This window comes from Pelodiscus sinensis, chromosome 4, assembly GCF_049634645.1.
Source record: "Pelodiscus sinensis isolate JC-2024 chromosome 4, ASM4963464v1, whole genome shotgun sequence".
In the NCBI taxonomy this organism is placed as follows: domain Eukaryota; kingdom Metazoa; phylum Chordata; order Testudines; family Trionychidae; genus Pelodiscus; species Pelodiscus sinensis.
The window spans coordinates 96,355,319-96,377,684 of record NC_134714.1 but is presented as its reverse complement, the minus strand read 5'-3'; the positions used below and the strand labels follow the sequence as shown (position 1 = coordinate 96,377,684).

Genomic DNA, 22,366 nt, shown 5'->3' with positions numbered 1-22,366 from the left:
CCCACCCCTTTTTATCTGCCATCTCATTTTACTGGCTTCTTCTCCACTTCAGGCCTGACCTCATGACATGGCCCACCTCCTACTCTTCACCCCCACTCTCAACCCAAGAAAGAAGTCAGGAACTTTGACAGCTGGAAAAAATGTTGGATAAGACAAACTAGGCAAGGAGGTATTTTACAGCAGGAGGAAACAACTCAAGATTAGCTCTTTCTAAGATTCCTGACTTGTCCTGCCTTTTGGCAGCCAGCACCATCTCTCTTCCTCAGCCTAGTGCTTCCTAATCAATCCATAAACCACACTAGGAAACTGAAAATCTATATGTGCCAATTAAAAACTGTATTCATTTGCTTTAGAAACTTTCATCCACAAAAGAAACAGAAAATGAAGGAGAACCAGAAAATGCATCCTGATGAAGACCCTGGAATGGAAATACAAAAAATAGAATTTCACCACTTTTTGGACAGGTAAACATTCAAATACATATATTCTATTCCATTAATATGTCAATATCCCAGTCATAGTGTAGGTCTAGACTACATGCTTCTTTTGAAAGAATCTTTCAAAAAAGCTTTCGAAACAGATTGTCTAAACAGCCACAACTCTGCAATCTGGATGCACTCTTTCAAAAAAGCCTTGTTTGCGTTCAAGAATGCCTTTTTCATAGAATCATAGAATACTAGGACTGGAAGCCCCATCTTAGTTGTATTTGCCTAGTTTGTTGATAAGAATATCATGCAAGACTGTATCAAACGCCTTACTAAAGTCTAGGTATACCACATCCACCGCTTCTCCCTTATGCACAAGACTCGTTATCCTATCAAAGAAAGCTATCAGATAGGTTTGACCTGATTTGTTCTTTACAAATCCATGCTGGCTGTTCCCTATCACCTTGCCACTTTCCAAGTGTTTACAGATGATTTCCTTAATTACTTGCTCCATTATCTTCCCTGGCACAGAAGTTAAACTAACTGGTCTGTAGTTTCCTGGGTTGTTCTTATTTCCCTTTTTATTAATGGGCACTATATTTGCCCTTTTCCAGTCCTCTGGAATCTCTCCTGTCTCCCATGATTTTCCAAAGATGATAGCTAGAGGCTCAGATACCTCCTCTATCAGCTCCTTGTGTATTTTAGGCTGCATTTCATCAGGCCCTGATGACTTGCAGGCATCTAACTTTTCTAGGTGATTTTTAACTTGTTCTTTTTTATTTTATCTTCTAAACCTACCCCCTTCCCTCTAGCATTCACTATGTTAGACATTCTTTCAGACTTCTCGGTGAAGACCAAAACAAAGAAGTCATTGAGCATCTCTGCCATTTCCAAGTTTCCTGTTACTGTTTCTCCCTCCTCACTGACTAGTGGGCCTACTTTTGAAAAAGGTCTTCTTCCTTGTAAAGACAGTTTACTGCTGTCGAAAAAACCGCTGCATTCTTTCAATTTAATTTTGAAAGAATGCAGCGGCAGTCTAGATACAGGTGAAGATTTTTTGAAAAAAAGGCCACTTTTTTCGAAAAAACCCTGTAGTCTAGACATAGCCATAGTGAAATTGTCTTTAGGTAAGTTATACTAGAAATAGATTTGGCCTATTTAAAATATATTTTATAAATGAAATGAATGCAAGATATTATCTGAAGTAAAATAACGCCTTGCTTTCTGTATATAGAGCTTGTAACTGTGTATTTCATACTAAAAATGAAGGCATACCATCTAGACGTTTTTGAGTATGCTATCCATTTCTATTCAAAAGACTGAACATGTTCCAACCTCATTGTTTACATCTATAGTGTAGGTCCCATAACCTTCTCAGGAATTGAGTAGTATTGCTATTCTAGTTCGCTTTAAAATAATCTAATATAATTGCTTTATGTATTTCATTCATAAAATTCTATTTTAAATAACCTCTATAAAATGTAATGGAGACAGTGGTTATCATTAAGGGTACGTCTAGACTACAGGCTTTTGTCGACAGAAGTTTTGTCGACAGATACTGTCGACAAAGCTTCTGTCAACAAAGAGTGTCTAGACTACAGCCAGTTCTGTCGACAAAGCAAGCCGCTTTGTCGACATGACAGTGTACATGCAAAGGACAGTGTAGATGCAATAACGCCTTCAGTCAACAGAATTATGTCGACAAAAGGCGTTATTCCTCGTAGAATGAGGTTTACAGCTGTCGACAAAACTGCTGAGTTCTGTCAATGTTATGTCGACAGAACTCAGCGGCAGTGTAGATGAAGGTATAGTTTTGTCGACAAAAATCCACTTTTGTCAACAAAACCCTGTAATCTAGACACACCCTAAAAGTGACAAGTTAAAAAATCAGTAGTAGTAGCACTTACGTCCATCCCTGTTCAGAAGTGCATTTCATTATGTGTGTAAGAGCTGTCCTGAATCAGAGCCAAAGGGCAACATTGAAGAATATTCAAGACAACAGTAGGATCCCCATTGATCTGAATGGATCATGGTTGTGTAATATAAAGGAGAGATATTAGTTGAAAACATAGAAAATACATACTATGTCCACAGTATGCTTAGTAGTATTTATATTTGCAAATATTCTTTATAACTGAATATTTTTAAAAGATGTACCCAGCGCTTGAATGATTACAGTGTCTGTACTATAATGTCCCCATATGCAGAATATGACAAAGGGTATGTCTATTTTCTGTCATTAAAGGTGCACTGTGATGTTGAATTTACCTACAGCAGCTCGAAGATTATTCACTGAAAAAGGCATGGAACTCTTTCTTTTGAAAGACCTTGAGAGAGATCAGCTGGTAAGAAAGATTTTACGGGACTGCAGCTCATGTAATAATATTAATTCAGAATACTGAGCTTCTGTACAGTGGAGACACTATCTCACATTAAATCTTTTTGTGTGCTGTGGTATACAGAGGGCCCAGTGTTGTATCATTTGAATCAGTGTCTGATTTTTCTCACTTCTTTTTCCACTTCCCTACTATTAACCCACTCATCATCACATGTGGACTAATGGACAACAATTAAATAATTATCTCAGTTTCTAAACTAAGTAAAGTAATCCAGATATAGGAAAAAAAATATAGAAACTACAGCCCTATTTCCCAAAAACATACCTTTGTTATCCTATATACGATAACTGCCATTCTAACCAATGTCTATTCATACTGTCTCTTGACCTGTAAACCAAAAGGACTGAGTGTTACCTAACTTTTATGCTGGAGTGTTTCCATTTTCAAAATACTATTGAGTGGGAAGATCAAAGTAGAACAGCAACTTGCAAGATGGCATGTTTAAATGCATTGTGACATTGTCAAGATATGTAGCTTTCTACCCTATGGGCTCGTCTACACTGGCCCCTTTTCCGGAAGGGGCATGTAAATTTCATGAGTCGTAGTAGGGAAATGCGCGGGGGATTTAAATATCCCCCGCGGCATTTAAATAAAAATGTCCGCCGCTTTTTTCCGGCTTTTAAAAAAGCCGGAAAAGAGCGTCTACACTGGCCCCGATCCTCCGGAAAAAGTGCCCTTTTCCGGAGGATCTTATTCCTACTTCAAAGTGCCCTTCAAAGTAGGAATAAGATCCTCCGGAAAAGGGCACTTTTTCCGGAGGATCGGGGCCAGTGTAGACGCTCTTTTCCGGCTTTTTTAAAAGCCGGAAAAAAGCGGCGGACATTTTTATTTAAATGCCGCGGGGGATATTTAAATCCCCCGCGCATTTCCCTACTACGACTCATGAAATTTACATGCCCCTTCCGGAAAAGGGGCCAGTGTAGACGAGCCCTATTTGAATATGTGATGCTGGCTTCCTGTTAAATTCATGGTTTTTAAAAATTGTTTAAAAATATGTTAATGATTTTGCATTTTAGTTGGATCTCTAAATCTCCTCTATACATTAGACTATGTTTTAAAATATTTCTAGACTAGGGAAACCCAGATATAACTTCCTTTGAGTTCACAAAGGCCAGGATTTCATCCTAGGTCTTAAACCTGCAAAGGGATCTGCTCACAGAACGCCTGCACTATGCAGACTCCTGTAGGTACAAGAGTCACTTTTCTCCTTTTTAATTCAACTTTAATGCAAAAAAATGACTTTTCAATTACCTTGACTCTTTAGATTTTATTGACACATTTCATAGATCTGTATTAATATTAATTCATTTTACTATGAGAACCAGCTAATAAGTGAGCTATTACTAGCATGTTTTCACAATCACAATTATATTACGTATTGAACATAGTACATATATCCTCACATGAATGTGAAGCTAAAAAGTAAGTTGTCTGTGTTACAGGTTTATGTATCATGTGGAGAACCATGGATTGATCCACGCTTGGCTATGGCTCAACACAAAAAACGCCTCCTACTCAATAATTTAGCATCAGATATAGCTGCAATTCATGCCTACTGTACCATGCGTAAACATGAAAGTAAGCATTTAGTTTTTTAGTTTGTCACTGCATTTGGGGATTATTGTCTCAATGTGTCCTTATAATATTTTGTGGGAAACAGCTTCTGTTGTATGTAAAGGTATGAATGTTAAAATCAGGATAATAGATTTCGATGAGAGTAATAATTTGCACTTGTATTGTCTACATAAGGATTTCACAGCACCCAACAAACATTAAATAAGAAACTCATATTATATCCATTTTAAAAATGGGTAAATTGGGGTAGAATGAGATCATATGGCATGATAAGGTCACACAGCATGTCAGTGGCACAGCCAAGATTAGACCCCCAGTAGCCCTGTATTCCTAGTCCTCACTTCTATTTACAACAGTACACTCTCAAAATGACCGTGTGTCTGGAAAGATATGGATAATTTTACTTTTTTTCCTAGAAAATTATGGACAGTAACCTCCTGCATGAAAGGAAAAATAAACTGATCCACATGCCCAAATAAAAATAAGAGTCTCCCTTTGCAATTTTACATATTGGCTAATCCTTTCTGCCCTCTCTAATACTGGAACTATTGATTGGATCACTATCAGTAGAAGTAGACTTTCTCCCATTCCATTTGAAAATATTGAGGTTCCCTCACCCATTTGTGCATCAGTGGTTTAATCTTTCTTTTTTAAGTACCTCATCATGTAACCAATGTTCTTTGCAGTAGTCCCCATACGAGGCACATATGTTTGTACTTTCCATCTCATTTGATTGCCAGAATTTATGTAGTTTGCCTAGTTTCTATGGATATTAATTTCCCCTATAGGCATAATTGTTTGCATGGTTGTGATTGTTGGGTGCACCTACACAGCGGGGCTTAACTTGAAATAAGCTATGCAAACTGAGCTACGTCAATTGTGTAGCTTATTTCGAAATTGGTAGCATCTGCACAGCACTTATTTCGAAATAGAGCTCTCTTCCTCCGACTTCCCTTACTCTTTGTACAATGAGGGTGACAGGAGTCGGAGTAAGAAGTGCTCTAGTTTGACAGTATTTTGACATTCTTTTGAAATAACTGCCTGCTGTGTAGATTCGGACTAAGTTATTTTGAAATAACGCTGGTTGTTAAGAAATAACGTTGCTGTGTAGACTCACCCTAAGATGTGTTGTTGTTTCTGAATTTGGATACTAGTGAAGCTTTGTAAATTGTGCAGTGCTGCAGGAATTAGATCAGTATTGGTGAAGTTAAAATTACATAGTCTTTTGGGAGGTTACTATCTGTAAGGCCATGTCTACACTAGGAAACTTTCAAAATTAGTATATTTGACTTAAGAACTCCCTATTTAACAAATTTGAACTATCGTGTCCTCACCACAGGGAACCCTCAAAATTAACATGATCTAGGGAGGCTAACGAGGGCAACCGAAATTACAAATGAAGCGCGGGATTTAAATATCCCGCGCTTGATTTGCATGTTCCCGGCCAGTCGCCATTTTAGAAATCGACTAGCCCGAGTAACTGCCCGCGTTTACACACGGCAGTAAAACAGGATTCCGAAATAAAGCCCTAACTCAAATTAGCTGGTATTCCTCCTGCAATGAGGTTTACCAGCTAATTTGAGTTAGGGCTTTATTTTGGAATCCTGTTTCACTGCCGTGTGTAGACGCAGGCAGTTACTTCAAGCTAATCACTTTCTAAAATGGCGACCGGCCAGGAACATGCAAATCAAGCACGGATATTTAAATCCCGCGCTTCATTTGTAATTTCGGTTGCCCTCATTAGCCTCCCTAGATCAATCTAGGGGGCTAGTGTAGACATGCCCACAGTGTTGTAACATCTTACCAAAACCTATACTAAAGTTCTTGGAAAAAATCATTTTAACATATATCTAAAAACACTAGTACATAAATTAAGCCTCTCTCAAGTATTCCCTGTCAGGGTAGTGTGGAATTGATGCATGCCCCCTGACTCTAACCAACTTCTTCTCCATAGAGCCACCATACTGCAGAGGTTACTGATCCTTCGGTGCTAATTCATAAACCAGCTCAAAGTTCTTACCTTTAATGATTTAGTTCATTTTTACACACTTTTCACAATCAACCCCTGCATCGGCTCTGAAATCCAGAGCTCTTTGTTAAATATAGAGAATGACCACATTAGTAGTTTGCTGTTGTATTTACATAAAGCCCAGTGGGTTTCAATCCTGCAGCGATGGTAGGTAATAGATCACTCCTTACTGCCACACAGCAGCAACTGTAAGTAGCTTGGGCTCCATTACTCATGATTATCTGAGGATTCAGATCCTGGTAAGTCCCACTGCAAGGGGTCAAACAGGCAGCAGCTTTGGATCCTGGTAGACTCCCCGCCCTATATAAACTTAAGGGGCATTTCAGGAAGTGTCTGGGTAACTGTGTACTCTGTAACTGATACTGAACTTTGTTCTTGAATGCCTCGCTTTGGCCTTACCTCCTAACCAGATCCTAAAATATGACTTGAGCTCTGATCCTTGGCATATATTCCAGACTGGAACTTGACTGCAGATTCCTCTGCTACTGTTAGCCACTGGTTTGAGCCTCCTTTGGCCCTTGGTCCCAGTTGCCCAAGTGAGAATCTTGACATTTCAAAGCCAAAAATCTTTAGGCATTAAGCAAATATGTATGTATGTATGTATGTATGATAAAATAAGTGTTAGGCTGAAAGGGGAACTAAAAATTTTTGCAGTATATATGATCTATAGATGTTCTATGTAGCATAGTTAAATTGCTACCATGGGACTGCAGGAAAATGAAGATCCTTGCACTCAGCCCTAATGAAGATGGCTTTTTCCCCCTTATATAAAAAACCTCAGCCAGGGGGAAAATGTTTCACTGTATGAATGACAGTATATCCCTATTTTGCAGTGTAGAAGAGAAATAGTTATTAAAGTAATCTTAGTATCTGTGAACCATTGAAGTAGCAAACAGTGGTGTATTTAGTGCTTAAAGCAAAAGAACTGAAAGCTAAATGATTAGAATTTTGTTCTGTGCTGTGTGACTGCCTTGCAGTGTGAACTTGAACTCATTTAACTTGTCTGTGGTTTTGTTCCCTATCCGTAAAGTGAATATGTATTTCCCTGTCAGACGTACAGGTTGGATCTCCCTGGTCTGGCACCCTCGGGACCTGACCCGTCCCAGATGAGGGATTTTGCCGGACCAGGGATGGTCGTTTCTGGCCCCCTCTGCTGCCAGCCCCATCCAAGCTTGGTCCTACCACTTTCCTCCCCGCGGGCTCCCTTGTATCACTGGCCCCGCTGCTCTGTCAGCCCCCAATGCCCTACCAGACAGGCCTGCCACCCCTGCGCACTGGGCGCCTGCTGTCATGCCCAGATCCTGCTGCTGCGCCAGGCAGCCCTGCTGCCTCTATGCACCAGGTTCCCGCTGGAGAGCCATGGTCCAGTGTTGTCGGACCAAAGTCCCGTTTAAGAGAGTTTCAACCTGTAGCGTGAAATTTAACTGATTCATGTTTCTAAATTATTTGAGTTGTTTGGGGGGAAGGTGCTACAGATGTGCTATACCTTTATACTTGTGTAACTCTTGTTATCAGTAATGAATAACACACAATGGTGCTTTAGGGAGTTAAGGATACAGCTACACCATTATAATGAAAAAATATAGCACAGAGACAAATTAAGAGATGGTGGAATGGAGTCTACAAACCCTCCCCCTCCCTTACACCCTCCCCCCACAAAATACAAGCAGGGAAGGGTTAAATATCCTTCCAGTTTGCAGACAGCAAAACTAGCCACAAACTGGCTCAACAGTGCCTAATCTCAAGTGTTAATACAAACAAAACAAAAAGCCCTGCACAACATAACTCCATTCCTTTTGGTACATCTAACATGCTGGCTACTCTTTGTGATTAGACTTATATTATAATTATAAGTATTTAGCAGCAAATGACTTTATATAAACTTACATTTAGTTCTAGTTTTGGAAGTAAGGAGCAATATTGCTGCTGGAGCCAAACTTTTTGTGGATAGAGGTCTTATGGCTTTTGAAGAAAAACTAAGTGAGGAATTGCAGGAAAATCAAACAGAAGAATTTTTTCTGAATATAAAAGCTGATTCAGATCTATATATGTAAGTAATCCAAAATAGCTTCATTATAGCTGTATTACATAAATTTAAATATGGCATTTAAGTATGAATTTATGAATATTTGTAAGTGATGGATATACTAGGAAAAAGGACTTTTGTTGATCGTCCAGGTTGCAACAGTTTATGTTTTCATATTACTTGCTGATTAAAAAAATATAATGAACAGTTGCAAATTGGCAACAATATTGGCATTGCTTTTATCAGTTGTGTGCCTTCTTAGCATGTGAAATTGCTAGTGCCTTTGCTAGTTGGATCTACTGGAAGCTACAGGCAGAATTTGGGAAGAATGTAAATAAGATCTGAGTTGAAGCCAGTAATAGGAAGGGCAGAAGAAGAACAAGATAAAGAACATAAGAATGTGGTGGTAAATATATATGCTCAGGAGTGCAATGGAAGACAAATGACAGGAAGACAGAAGAATAAATGTACTGGATAGTGCTGGTGAGGGAATGGAAGAAAACTTGCAATGTATCCCAGATTTTGGCTTCAGAAATGCTGAAATCTATTTAATTTGGCCAATATATGTATAACGAAATTCCACTGAAACTAATTATAATTACATTAGCAAAAAACAAAAATAACTCTTTCAGACAGTGAAAGCAAGGAGTTATTAAAGCAGCAGAGGTATGTGGAGAGCCTGAAGTATATTCAGTTTCTAGTGACACTCTAGAAAGAGGTTGCATTTAGTAATTGTGGCAATAGATGGCACTGTTTTATTAAAGGTTGGAAGGGAGGCTTCAAATAGTACATATCAGCAAATAATCAATTATAAACGTGTATAATAATATAAATCAGACACTAGCAATTGTTGCTGTCTCAGAAGATAATTGTCAGTACTGGACAAATTTGTAAAATAAGCTCAAGGCAAATATGAAAGAATACTTGAAGGGGCTACTCTGCTAGAGTCTGAGCCAACTCTCAGAGAAGCAAATGTAATTCCTTCTGTTAACTTCAGTGGGAGCTCAGCTGCTCTAGTCTACCAGTCTAAGGGAAGTTAATGCAATTCTATACAAAAGCATGACTTTCTCTTCATTTTAGCGTCAGTGATGCTAATGTAATATTCTGTGTGATTAAGACATTTCTAAAGTGATAAGAACAAAAATCTTGGCTGTTTTATGGAGAGTATCTAGGTACAAGGCAAGGAAATCAATGTGAGATGCAGGGAGTCTAGGATTTCACAGCATATGCTTATAATGGTGTTGAGGGGCTCATCCCCCCCCTCTGTTGCGCCACAAAGTCAATATCCCTCTACCAGGAGTAAATATGGCTCTAGCAGTCTAGCCCCCAAAGTCAGTGCCCCTGCACCGGGGTAAATACGGCTCTAGCAGTCTAGTCCACAAAGTCAGTGCCCCTCCACAGGGGGTAAATACGGCTCTAGCAGTCTAGTCCACAAAGTCAGTGCCCCTCCACAGGGGGTAAATACGGCTCTAGCATTCTAGACCCCAAAGTCAGTGCGCCTCTACCAGGGTAAATATGGCAAATAAATATGGTAAATAAAGAAGCCTTTCCTGGGCCAGGGGTTGATTGTCCAGGGCAGGGAAAATGGGTGGTAGGGGGACCTGGGCCCTCCCGCTCCACCGGTTCCTAGCCCAGGGCCCTTTAGGCAGGGACTATGGCTCCTGCCCACTCGGCAGGGAATCCGGCTGCTACATGCCGAGCCGCACTTTTAGTCCGTCGCCCTGGGCTGCTTCCTACCACGCCCTGGTTCCCCTGTAGTCTATTTGCCTCGGAGTCAGTACTTGCCGGGGCTGCTGTCGGAGTTGCGAGTGCTCCGGTCTCTCTGGCAGGGGATGGCTGCTGGCTTTACTCCTGGAGCCTGTTGTGGGCTCTGTCTCTGGCCTCAGCTGCTGCAGAAACACCAGGATTGCTGCCTGCTCACTTCCACTCTCCTCCTGCTCTCCCAAATGCAGGGCTCTCTCTGCTCTTATACCTGGGCTCTGCTGGGAGCATGCCCAGCAGGGCTGGATAGGTGGGGCCTCTTCCGCCAGCTGGGCCTGGGCTGCCCTCTGCCCTTCAGTGCAAGGCTTGTCTGCCCCGTCCCAAATGGGTTTTCCAGACCTATGGACATTATTATACGAATTATGTTCCAAATCCTTCAGTTTTTACTCAGAAAAATTTCTCATTGATCCAAGAATGCAAGATCTAATTGTTTTACTTCTAGTTATATTGTAAAGAAAACACAAATTAATGTTTAAAAATTCACTTGGTTTTTGAATGTGGTTTATATATTTTTCAGTAATTCACATGCAAAATCACATCTTAAAACAGATGCTTGGCATAAGAAATCCAAATATTCTTGGCAAAAAACTTCCCATCATTTTGATGAAGATGACAGTTTTCCAAAAGACAAGGATAAAGAATGTTGTGACAGTGCAGAGTTGTTTCAGAAGTACAGGTCAGAAGTTATACTTGATATACTTTTCGAGAATGTGATACTGATCCTGACAAAAAACGTCACAGACCCCCACCCATAGCAAGATCTGCTTCCTGGTATTTATTCACCCATATCATGCATTTCCTTGCTTAGGAAGAACTCCTTTTGATAGTAATAGGACTTTACCATTGTAAGATAATTTACAAAATGAATACACTTTTAGAATTATATACAAAGAGTGAGATCTAACTCTCCCATTTATATCTAATTTCCTTTTACATTAATTGAAAAATAATCCTTTCCCCCAAATTTTTAAAGGTGCTTAACCTGGTCTTCATTTAGCTGTGTGAACAGCTGTTTTGTGGGAGGAGGTATGAAAACATGTAAACACATAGGGCCTCATCCAATGTCCATTGGTGTAATTGTGAGTCTTTACATTGACTTCAGTGAGCATTATATCATTATGATAAGTTAACAGAGCATGTTTCTAACCCTAAATACAATTTTGTTTGTTCAGAGATCAACCAAAGCTCAGTGCAGAAATGCAGAAGGCTCTCCATCAGCAGTTTGTGTTCAGAGACAAACAGCTTATAAACCGTGCATTCCCAAAACTTGTTTTGGGGGTACGGGATACTAACCTGCATGCTGGGACTGAAGTTGTTTTGGTGGAAAAGAAACCTGATAATACCAATCAGCTCTGGATATGGAGAGAATATGACAGGTAGAAGCGTGTTTACTGACATATAAGTTTAAATCTTTAAAGGGAAGCTATACGTATCATCTATTAAAACCCAATTCCTGCTCTGTGAACTGTTATCTAGTTATTGAAGTTATTTTTCAGTATGTTGGATGGAAAGAACTCGGTTTAGGATTTCTAAAAGGGTTTCAATAGTTCTTCTTTGATCATTTTCTTGTGTGACTAGCCATTAATTTACAACAAAGAGTCTCAAACGAATCGCTAATGTAAAAAGCTATCAAGATAGACCATTATCAAAGCAACACTCCCTTCAGTCAAGGGAATCCCTGACAATGCCTATGAATGCTCCTTAACTCAACCAGAGAAGTGCTGTCTTCCCCATAGTCCACACTGCCTAAGGAGAAAGGATCAAAACATGGATTGTGTAAGGCAATGTACTGGACTCCTAGCAGAGCTCCAGACCAGTGCTGATTTAAGAAATACTGTGTCCTTCAAAAACAGAAAAGGAAAACTTCAGCATGCATACATCATTCGTTTTTTAATACAATAACATACTGAGCATGCTTAAAATGCCACTAGCTTAATAGACTACTGTACAGTGCACTACTTATCTTTCCTCCTCCACTTCTTTCCCCTGAGAAGTGAAATCCATTGAAACAGCATGACAACGGATACATTAAACAGGTTGTGGGCCTGCGAAGAGAGAAACTGCATCGTTCCATCACTAACAGTATACAATCAAAGCAGCAGTGTTGAGGTAGAGAGATAAGTGTCCAACACCATCTGTTTCATCCCCTTTTAATCTCCTGACTCGTAGCTTGATATTGGACAATGCATATAGAACAACAGGTTATGCCTGGATCCCAAGAATACAGAACTGTGTTTCTTTTAAAATCTTTCTATTTTGTCTGCGCGTTAATAGTATTGGTAGATGTCCCCAAAAATCTATTATCTTGGGGTTTGCAACTATTTTGCATTAAATCCTAAAGCTAAGCAAAATTGGCCTGGATGTCTATCTGGGTTCATAGCAAAAGACAGCTTCCGGTCCCACCTCATTGTCCTCCCACCAACAGGATCAGACTCCACCGCTTTACTTGTAAATGTCTTTCTAGTAGAACCAGTGCTATTTGATCTTCTTCCTCCTTTGCCGTCTCCTCTCTTTGGAAGAAAACTGGCTAATCTCCAAACCAAAATTTCAGGAGTCAGGTGTATGGTGGTCAGGCAGATTTGCTTTTCTTGCATCTGAGGGACTAGCAGCATTGCATATGGTGGTTCTGTTGTTTTTAGGAAGGTGTGTTGGATTTGGCTAAAGAGTTGGAATCTGAATGCTATTAAGAACACAGCCTGTGTCTGTTTCTCCTGTATTTTGTAATCGGCTGTGATTTGTATACCGTCAGCTGGATGTAAAGTTAAGAATATAAGAATTTGTTTGAGTCAGACAAGCTTTTCTCATATTAATCTGGAGAACAGCATCTAATCCTAGTAGATTTGATGTTACCATACTTCGTTGGCTTTACTTCAGTCTGTACATGAGAAATTATCCCAGGCTGAACTTCATGCCCAGCATGGAGCATTGAGGAGAGATAGGAAACAAGTAGGAACTCACAGAAAATGTCAGATGTCACTAGGTCAAAGGCGAGGTCTCTAGCCATCCTGTGTGCTGGAAGAGGAGAGAAGCATGCACATCTTTTCCTGTCTTTGGTCCTGAGGCCTTTTTTTGTTTTTTGTTTTTTGTTTTTTTGTTTGTGTTTTTTGAGGCTGAGAGGAGGAAAGTGTTGCTCTCCAAAAGTGGGGCAATGAGGCAGATTGTATTGGGGAAAGGAAGCGGGTGTCTTGTCAGGCAAGAAATAGTGCCAGAACCTTTGTGAAGAAAGAGAGAAACTCACTGGCTACGTCTAGACTGGCATGATTTTCCGGAAATGCTTTTAACGGAAAAGTTTTCCGTTAAAAGCATTTTCGGAAAAGAGCGTCTAGATTGGCACGGACGCTTTTCGTGATCAGGGCTTTTTTGCGGAAAACAAATCTGATCTGTCTACACTGGCCCTTTTGCGCAAAAGTTTTGCGCAAAAGGGACTTTTGCCCAAACGGGAGCAGCATAGTATTTCCGCAAAAAGCACTGATTTCTTACCGTAGGAAGTCAGTGCTTTTGCGGAAATTCAAGCGGCCAGTGTAGACAGCTGGCAAGTTTTTCCGGAAAAGCGGCTGATTTTCTGGAAAAACTGGCCAGTCTAGACACAGCCACTATGTTTGTAATTGGTTTGCTCAAACTGTTCTTTGTACTGTTTGGGGTAAATCTGAAACTCAAAACAAACTAGTTTTTTGTGAACCAAATCCACCAAGGGCTATGTCAGCATTTTGGTATGTGCAAATAATACTTTTGTCAGGGCTTCTTCCTAAAAGAGTGCATTATGGTGGCAGCACTCCTGTATTCTCGCTGTTTTAGGAGAAAGCCTAATGAATTTAGGCCTCTTATAAAAATAGTTACATCTTTGCTGTATAGTGTCACTGTTATTCTTTTGTTTTTAGGACATTTCATTTGATGAGTGATCCAAACCTAGTGCTAGCAGTGTCAATGCCCACGACACAGACTAGATATTCAAAGAGTACACCGGACATACGAGGGTGTTCTGTTGTTCTGGAGGTAAGAGATTGAGTTTAAAAGAAAAGACAAAATTCTTGCTGTATTGCTAGATGTGGGCCAAGGATTCAGATGTATTCAGGGTAATCAAGATCTGCTTTAAATCATACAGTAAACTTCCGATAATCCGGCACCTTTAGGACCCAGGGGGTGCCGGATTATCAGATATGCCGGACTATCGGAAGGGGGGCTATGAGGAGTCTGGGGTGGGTTGGGGGATGCTACCCCAGACCCCCTCATAACTCCCCTTCCGATAGTCCGGCTCTGCCCCAGGAGTCCCTGATTCAGTCGCTGCTGGTCAGTTTCAGCAGCGGCTGAATCAGGGACGCCTGCAGCAGAGCAGCTGGAGTGCTGCCGGGTTGGTTGGGTAGCGCCGACCCTTGGCGCAGCGAGACCAACCCGTTAGCACCCCAGTTGCTCTGCCCCAGGTGTACCCAAGTCAGCCGCTGCTGATACTGATCAGTGGCTGACTCCAGGAAGCCCGAGACAGAGCTGCTCTGCCCCGGACTTCCTGGAGTCAGCCTCTGGTCAGTTTCAACAGCAGCTGAATCGGGACGCCTGGGACAGAGCAGCTGGGGCACTGCCGGGTTGGTCTGGTAGCGCCAAACCTCGGCGCTGCGGGAACCAACCTGGCAGCACCCCAGCTGCTCTGTCCCAGGTGTACCCAAGTCAGCTGCTGCTGAAACTGACCAGCGGCTGATTCCAGGAAGCTGGGGCAGAGTAGCACTGCCTCTGGCTTCCTGGAGTCAGCCACTGGTCAATTTCAGCAGTGGCTGAATCGGGGACAGCTGGGGTGCTGCCGGGTTGGTCCCTCAGCCCCGAGGGGCAGCGATACGGGACCTACCTGGCAGTACTCCAGCTGTTCTGCTACCGGCTTCCCGGATTCAGCCGCTGGTCAGTTTTAGCAGCGGCTGAATCGGGGAAGCTGGGGGCAGAGCAGCTCCAATGGTCCGGCTGCCCGGAGCACTTCCGGGTTCCTGATGGTGCCGGACCATCAGGAGTGCCGGACCATCAGATGCCGGACCAACGGAGTTTTACTGTATTTTCTTTGAATAGTGTTATGTATACTCTAGATTACACAGGAAGTCCATGGGCTACAGATGTTACAGAGATTTAAAAATAATTTCATGCAATACATTATCAATAAAACCAACATGAAAGTTATATTTTGGAGTCCAGTAATGCCAAGGTAAAGTTTCATGCACATTCATTTTAAAATAAGAAACATTTAAAGTCAGCATATTGAATTGTGAGTAACTGTGTCAGGATGAGGCACTGAGTTTTTATAGCAATTGATAAATATAGGCTACAGCTTCATTCTCTGTATTGAGTGTAAACAGTTGCAGTTATCTTTGCCAATGTATTTATGACATCAGTCAATGAGATAAAAACTGTTGCAATTTGACATTTAATAGTGCAATCAATTTCATAAAATATATACAGTATATTTCCCAAAAACTACTGCAAATCAGTTTGGTTTTTAAGTATAGGTTGCACCTCTAAAATCCAGGATTCTCTGATCTGGCAACATCTGTGGTCTGGCATGACCACGGGTGTTCCATGATCAGAAAGTCATGACATACTGCAGGGTAGTGGGGGCCTGGGAGACGGTGCATGGCTCAGCAGGGCTATGGGGGAAGCCAAGTAGCCCATGGAGGCATAGTGGCAGGGCTGGCAGCAGGGGGCTTGAAATGACCTCATCTGGTCCGTAAAAATCCCTCATCCAGGACCAGTCAGGTCCTAAGGGTGCTGGACCAGGAAGGTCCAACCTGTATTTTGTAAGTGCTTCCACTCTTTTCATGACAGCTTTATCTTTTATTTCCTGCAGCAATTAAGGCCAGTTGCTGGACATTACTCACATAAGTAATTTACATGAAAGTGATTATTCACATGCATTACAGCTTGCAGAATCAGGACCTTGTGACAAATATTTTAAAGTTCAAGCAATATAATAAAAGTGAGCAATGTTAAAATGATTCTAGTGAACCCTTTTCTATTCAGCTCTGTTCTTTGTGTACATCAGTGGTTCTCAGGCTATGTCTAGACTTCAGACTTCTTTCAGAAGAAGCTTTTCTGGAAGAGATCTTCCAAAAAACTTCTTCCAAAAGAGAGCATATACACAGCAAAAGCACAATGAAAAAGCGATCTGCTTTTTCTAAAGAGAGCGTCCACACTGAATGGACACTATCTCGCATTTAAGCTGTGATTACTATGCACTGAGTGGCCATCAGAACACCTGTGCTTTTTCCTCTTTCCTCTTCTTTCAAAAGAACAACCTCTTCCCCGTCCACACATGCTTTTTTCTGAAAGAGCCTTTTTCTGAAGGGAGGCAAGAGGAAGTCTATTTTCTTGTAGCATGAATGTTTGGTGGGGCTGCAGAAGGCAATACTAGCAACTTCAGTTTAGATGCTTTCAGATCTTACGTATTCTCCCCTCTAAATTGACCCAGGAGTTTGAAATTACAGGGAAAAAATCAGGAACTCCAAATAGTAATGTGTGGGGTTTGCAAAATCTTGAATTCCATATGGTTTCTCATTCATATTTCACATAGCCAGCTGCCATGCACAATGAAGTTGTAGTTGAAATGGCTTCTTTCCCCTTGAGGGTTATACACTGTTTTGTGTGCATGAACTAAATTATTGTATATGCCAAAAGTGATTCTTGGTGCTTTAATTTCTTCACCTGCATTGTATTCAAGGATGCATGCTAGACCCGAAGAAACTGTCACCCTAACTATGATATAAAATATTGTGTCTGTACATATATGCACTTGGGATGCTGACAATGACTGAAAAGATTGGGGGAAAATATCACTGACATATTTTGAAAAATAGCAATAGGCCTGTAATTAATGACGTACAGTATATAGTTATATAGGGACGTGACGTAACATAACATAACTCGCTGCCATGGCGCTTCCTGCCAGATAGTCGGGGAATCAGCGCTTCAGCTCTGGAGCACCGCCTTTCAGCTGGTGTCACACCTCCTGTTCCCTGTTAATGTCTCCACCACTTTATGTTAGGACCCACGTTCCTCCCAGACCATGGCACCCTCCCATCTGAATACTGCCCTGCTACAGTGCCCCCCACACTCTGGGGTCCTCCCTCTCAGGGCACCTCCAACCCTCTATGCCCACCCTTGCCTCAGTGACCCTACTGCCAATCTTCATTTAGCTCCTATCCCAGTGGCAAACTTCAGTCTGAAATGGCCACTCCTCATTGGCAAGAGAGTGTGGACCTGCTGCCTTTGCCTGCCCTGGCTGCTTCCCTGCAGCCCTAGTAGCCTCAGGCCTTGCTTCAAGCCCTACAGTCTAGGAGCATGCCTGGCCAGAGCTTCCCCAGATCTGCCTGCCTCTCCCAAGCCCTGCTGTAAGTAAGGAAGCTTCTACCTTCCCTTGCAGCTAGGTCCCTCCTGCTCCAGAGCTGGAGCAAGAGTGAGTCTGAGTCTCCTTTCATCCAGAACCCTTTACTGCTCTCAGTTGGGTGGGCCCTAATTAGCTGTCTCTGCCTCAGCTGATGGCTCTACCACTCCAGCCCTCTTTCAGGGCTGGGTTTTAATCCTTAAAGAGTCAGTGTGGGGCAGACCTCCCATCACAAGGGAACAGCCACAGAAATTAAATAAATTGATTCTGAGTGGACATTTCCTTTTCCATTAAGTATTGTTAGCAGAGATCCCCATTGTTGGGATATACCTGCAAATTACACCAAATCCCAGGACTTCTGGAAAGCTCTTACAGTTTGAGGAGGTAGACACATGAACTTTGACTCAACCCAAGGAATATTTTGGGCAAGGTTACATAAAAAAGCAAAGACCTATGCACACTGAGTTCATTCTAACTGTGAATTGGAACTTTTTCTAATCCCACAACTTTCTTAGCCTGTCATTTTTTTCTGTTTCTCTCCTTAGTGCAGTGGTTCTTAACCTGGGGTGCACGCACCCCCTGGGGGTGTGAGATGCCCTTTCTGGGGGTGTGACACATGTCCAATTTTTATGATATAAATTAGGTTTAAAGAATTGACCTACTTCAACAATTTTTAATAAGGGGTGCGAGAACATATTTTGAGACCCAAAGGGGTGCAGGCTCAGTAAGGTTAAGAACTACTGCCTCACAATATTTTATGTGTTTGTCCTAACAAAATCTTGTTGCAGTCAGGAAGTGCTGTTATCCTAATTTTATAAGTACAAAGCAGAGAGATAAAAGCCTAGCTCCTCGACAGTGTTTAGGTACTTAATTCCCATCAAATCAATCCAGCCTATGGGTATGTCTACACTGCCACCCTAGTTTGAACTAGAGTGGCTAATGTAGGCTTTTGAAATTGCAAATGAAGCCCGGGATTTAAATATCCTGGGCTTCATTTGCATCTTGCCGGGCGCCGCCATTTTAAAATCCCCGTTAGTTCGGACTCCGCGCCCATGGCTACACGCGGCACGGAGTAGGTAGTTTGAATTAGGCTCTCTAATTCGAACTACCAGTACACCTCGTTCCATGAGGAGTAACGGTACTTCGAATTAGAGAGCCTAATTCAAACTACCTACTCCGTACCACGTGTAGCCGCGGGCACGGAGTCCGCACTAAGGGGGATTTAAAAATGGTGGCGCCCGTCAAGATGCAAATGAAGCGTAGGATATTTAAATCCCGGGCTTCATTTGCAACTTCGAATGCCTACATTAGCCACCCTAGTTCAAACTAGGGTGGCAGTGCAGACATACCCCCTTTGACTTGCTCAAGGTAACAGGGGAAGACCCTTCTGATGCAAGCAATTGTACCTGGGTTTCCTAAGTCCTAGTCTTACACACTAACACTGATCCATCCGTCCCGTCCTCCATTCACTTATGACTTCATTGAGTTATTTGGTTCTTCTGCCATGATGGCAGAACCCTGAAAGAAGGCCAGGTTTAAAGACTGCCCATCTCTCTGTCAGCAAGATGTTGATAGCAGATCATGTACCTATGATTACAAGATGTACCTCACTGGTCCAGTATCCTCAGAACCTGACCAGTCTCACACCAGGAAATCTGTTGGACCAGGGGAGATCAGTGCTGGCCCTTCTGCTATCACTAGCTGTGGGGCCTGCTCCAGCAGCCACAGAGGGACTGGCATTGACCAAGTGCGCTGGGGGCATGCACTCATGGGAAGAGGCTGTGGAGCCCCATGGTTGGGAACCAGGAGCACTATCCCATGGGGGAGCACTGAGCTCGCAGTGTTCTTGGCCCCTGTTACTCATTGCAGGACTGTACTTCTGGCCCTTGTCCATGGGTCTTTGCAGCCATCCTGCTTCGTCCCCTCTCCCTGAGCTCGAGTACTGCAAATGAGCCATTTGTGGCATTGTGGGAGGGCAGAGAAGTAGTTGCTGAGCATGGGGCTCAGCTTTTCCCTGGGAGTGCTCCAGGCCAGGAGTGTCCACAGGGAGGCCAAAAAGGATACAAATGTTGCTGGACCATGGAAGTCCAGACCATAGAAGTCAAAACTGTAGTTTGCTTTTTAATGTTCCTTAATATTGTCTATTTTATTGGCAGCATTTTATGTTTCTAATGCCCCTTTTACACTGAAGGTCACACACCACTTTAAAACTGCTTATATACATGTACCCCTTCTGAAATGGGGCCACCTCCATGACAGAAGATTAGACAATTCACCATACAACAGTGAGTGTCGGGGATTTTTGCCAAAGATACTGGGGTAAATACCTGCTCTTACTTATAATGTCATGAGCGGTTTAAAGCGCGAAGAGTCGGTGACAAATTTATTTGGGCATGAGCTTTGGTGGTCTGGAGCCCCATTTGTCAGATGGACTCCATCCAGTACATGAAAACGGATACCCAAATATAGCTGTTAGCTTGTAAGGTGCCACAGGACTTCTCGTTGTGTTTGCTGAAACCAGCTAACACAGCTACCCCTTTGAAACTTGTCACTATGAGCTGTTTAATGTCCCACGCATCAGACATGACTTGAGTATTTAAAGTCTAATCTGAAAAACAAGCTGTTTCTTTAAAGCAGTACAAAACATTCATGCCAAATGCTGAACAGCAGAATGGTATAGTGTGGGAATAGGATTTATCTTTTATGTTTTGACAGAAATATAAAGAATACAGCAATGGGGCTGCCAATCAAAAGTGGTATTACTTGGAAAATGCAGGAGTATTTAGTGCCTTTTACAGCACAGAACTGGATCAAGAAATCACAGCAGCAAATCATGCTTCTGTTTGCACGTTCTCTGTGTCCGGTAGAGAAAAAATAGACCAGCCAGTAAGTAATATATTTTGAAGTAGGTAAAATGTGATATAGGGAATTTTAACTCACTGTCAGTGGAGACAACAGGCTGTGTATAATGTGTATTTGCCTGTCTGTATTTATCTGAAATGGACAGCTGAAACGTTTCCCTTCCTGCTAGCAAAAAAAAACAAAAATAAAAAAAACCTCAAAACACTTTGTAAAGTATTGAGCAGTCACATCTGTAGGAGATTCTATTTCCTAAGTATGACATGGTCCTGGTTAAATCATAAGAAAATCCCCAGTCAACATGTCACTTTAATCGATTGTAAATTGTTAGTCACTCATCTCTGATGTTACAGTTGTGCCATTGCTCCATTCCAACATCAATCCCATTTTCCAGTGTCCAGAGGTGAGGGCTGAAGATCCAAAGCCATTTGTGTCCTTGTCTTATTTTAAATGAACAACAGCTACTCACAGGGGAAACTGACAGCCTTCCCCACATCTCCAGGCAGGAGGGGGGAAACCTGGTTCCATGCCTCTGGAAAGGACAGGGATCATGCAGCAGGGCCAGGCCCAGTGCCATCTTTCCCCAATGCTCAGCACTGCCTGGAGCAAGTTACAGTATGGGAGGTCTAGGTTGGAGATTAAGAAACACTATGTCCTTAGGAGGGTGGTGAAGCACTGGAATGGGTTACCTAGTGAGGTGGTGGAATCTCCATCCCTAGAGGTGTTTAAGTCTTGGCTTGCAAAGCCCTGGCTGGGTTGATTTAGTTGGGATTGGTCCTGCCTTGGGCAGGGGGCTGGACTTGATGTCTCCTGAGGTCCCTTCCATCCCTGGGATTCTATGATTCTATGCTGTGCGGTGCCCCTGCCTCTTCAGGCAACCCTCAGAGCTGCCCAGCACTCAGGTGGCAAATTAAAGGTCCCAGGGCTCCAGGCAGCAGCAGCCACCGGGAGTCCCAGGACCATTTTAAACACCATGTGCCAGGGCAGCTACCCACCACCCCATTGATGGGCCTTGGATATTCATGTCTCCTAAATAACAGCATCAGGAAAGTTAGCAAAGGTGGATTTGTGTTGAGGAAATCCTGCATGCTAATAGGAAGTAATTAGATAACTGAACTGATGCACATCAGGACACTCTAAAGCACTGGAACTATTGTTTCCTCTTCTTTTAGGGCTACTATTTTCTTTCTCCCAGTGGAAAGCAAAAGTTCATGATATGCTTGGCTTGTGCAAGGGCCATAAGAGGAAAGAAAGAAATGAGAAAATTACCCAGAGGTAGCATGTTCTTCTGTGCCTCTGGCTCTGCGGAAGCAAGTCGTTTTTCCTTGGGGCCTTTTAAGTGTGTTAATGTGATGAAGGTTTGTATTTTTTTATTTGTCCTATTAGCTGTAATGTAGGATCAGAATTTATAAAATAAACTGAAAATGTTTGTCAAACTACTGCAGAACTTCTCTTGAACAAACTGCAAGCCTTCATATAGGGTACGTCTAGACTACATGCCTCTGTTACCACAGGCATGTAGATTAGGCTACCAGGCATAGGAAAATGAAGCAGCGATTTAAATAATCGCCGCTTCATTTAAATTTACATGGCTGCCATGTGAGCCGACAAACAGCTGATCAGCTGTTTGTCGGCTCAGCGCGGTAGTCTGGACGCGCGGGTGTCGACATCAAAGGCATTTGTCGACCACCCAGGTATGCCTCCTGGGATGAGGTATACCTGGGTGGTTGACGAATGCCTTTGATGTCGACACCCGCGCGTCCAGACTACCGCGCTGAGCCGACAAACAGCTGATCAGTAAATTTAAATGAAGTGGCGATTATTTAAATCACCGCTTCATTTTCCTATGCCTGGTAGCCTCATCTACATGCCTCTGGCGACAGAGCCATGTAGTCTAGATGTACCCATAATAGTCTTTTCAGTTTGATTGTTCACTGGTGA

The 22,366-nt window shown here is 42.3% G+C and overlaps 1 protein-coding gene across 7 annotated transcripts in view; it reads left to right on the top strand.

The window, feature by feature from the left end:
- Positions 1-22,366, top strand: part of DCDC1 (doublecortin domain containing 1) — a 604,418-nt gene that overhangs the window by 497,029 nt on the left and 85,023 nt on the right. For 6 of the 7 annotated variants that reach the window (XM_075927782.1, XM_075927784.1, XM_075927783.1 and 3 more), the window contains 9 exons: positions 354-464; positions 2,671-2,770; positions 4,267-4,402; positions 8,322-8,478; positions 10,733-10,891; positions 11,388-11,591; positions 14,094-14,208; positions 20,282-20,452; positions 21,598-21,783. In XM_075927782.1, coding sequence (XP_075783897.1) covers positions 354-464; positions 2,671-2,770; positions 4,267-4,402; positions 8,322-8,478; positions 10,733-10,891; positions 11,388-11,591; positions 14,094-14,208; positions 20,282-20,452; positions 21,598-21,783 — 1,339 coding nt within the window. The remainder of the gene's footprint in view (positions 1-353; positions 465-2,670; positions 2,771-4,266; positions 4,403-8,321; positions 8,479-10,732; positions 10,892-11,387; positions 11,592-14,093; positions 14,209-20,281; positions 20,453-21,597; positions 21,784-22,366) is intronic. The other variant, XM_075927785.1, reaches the window with a different exon arrangement.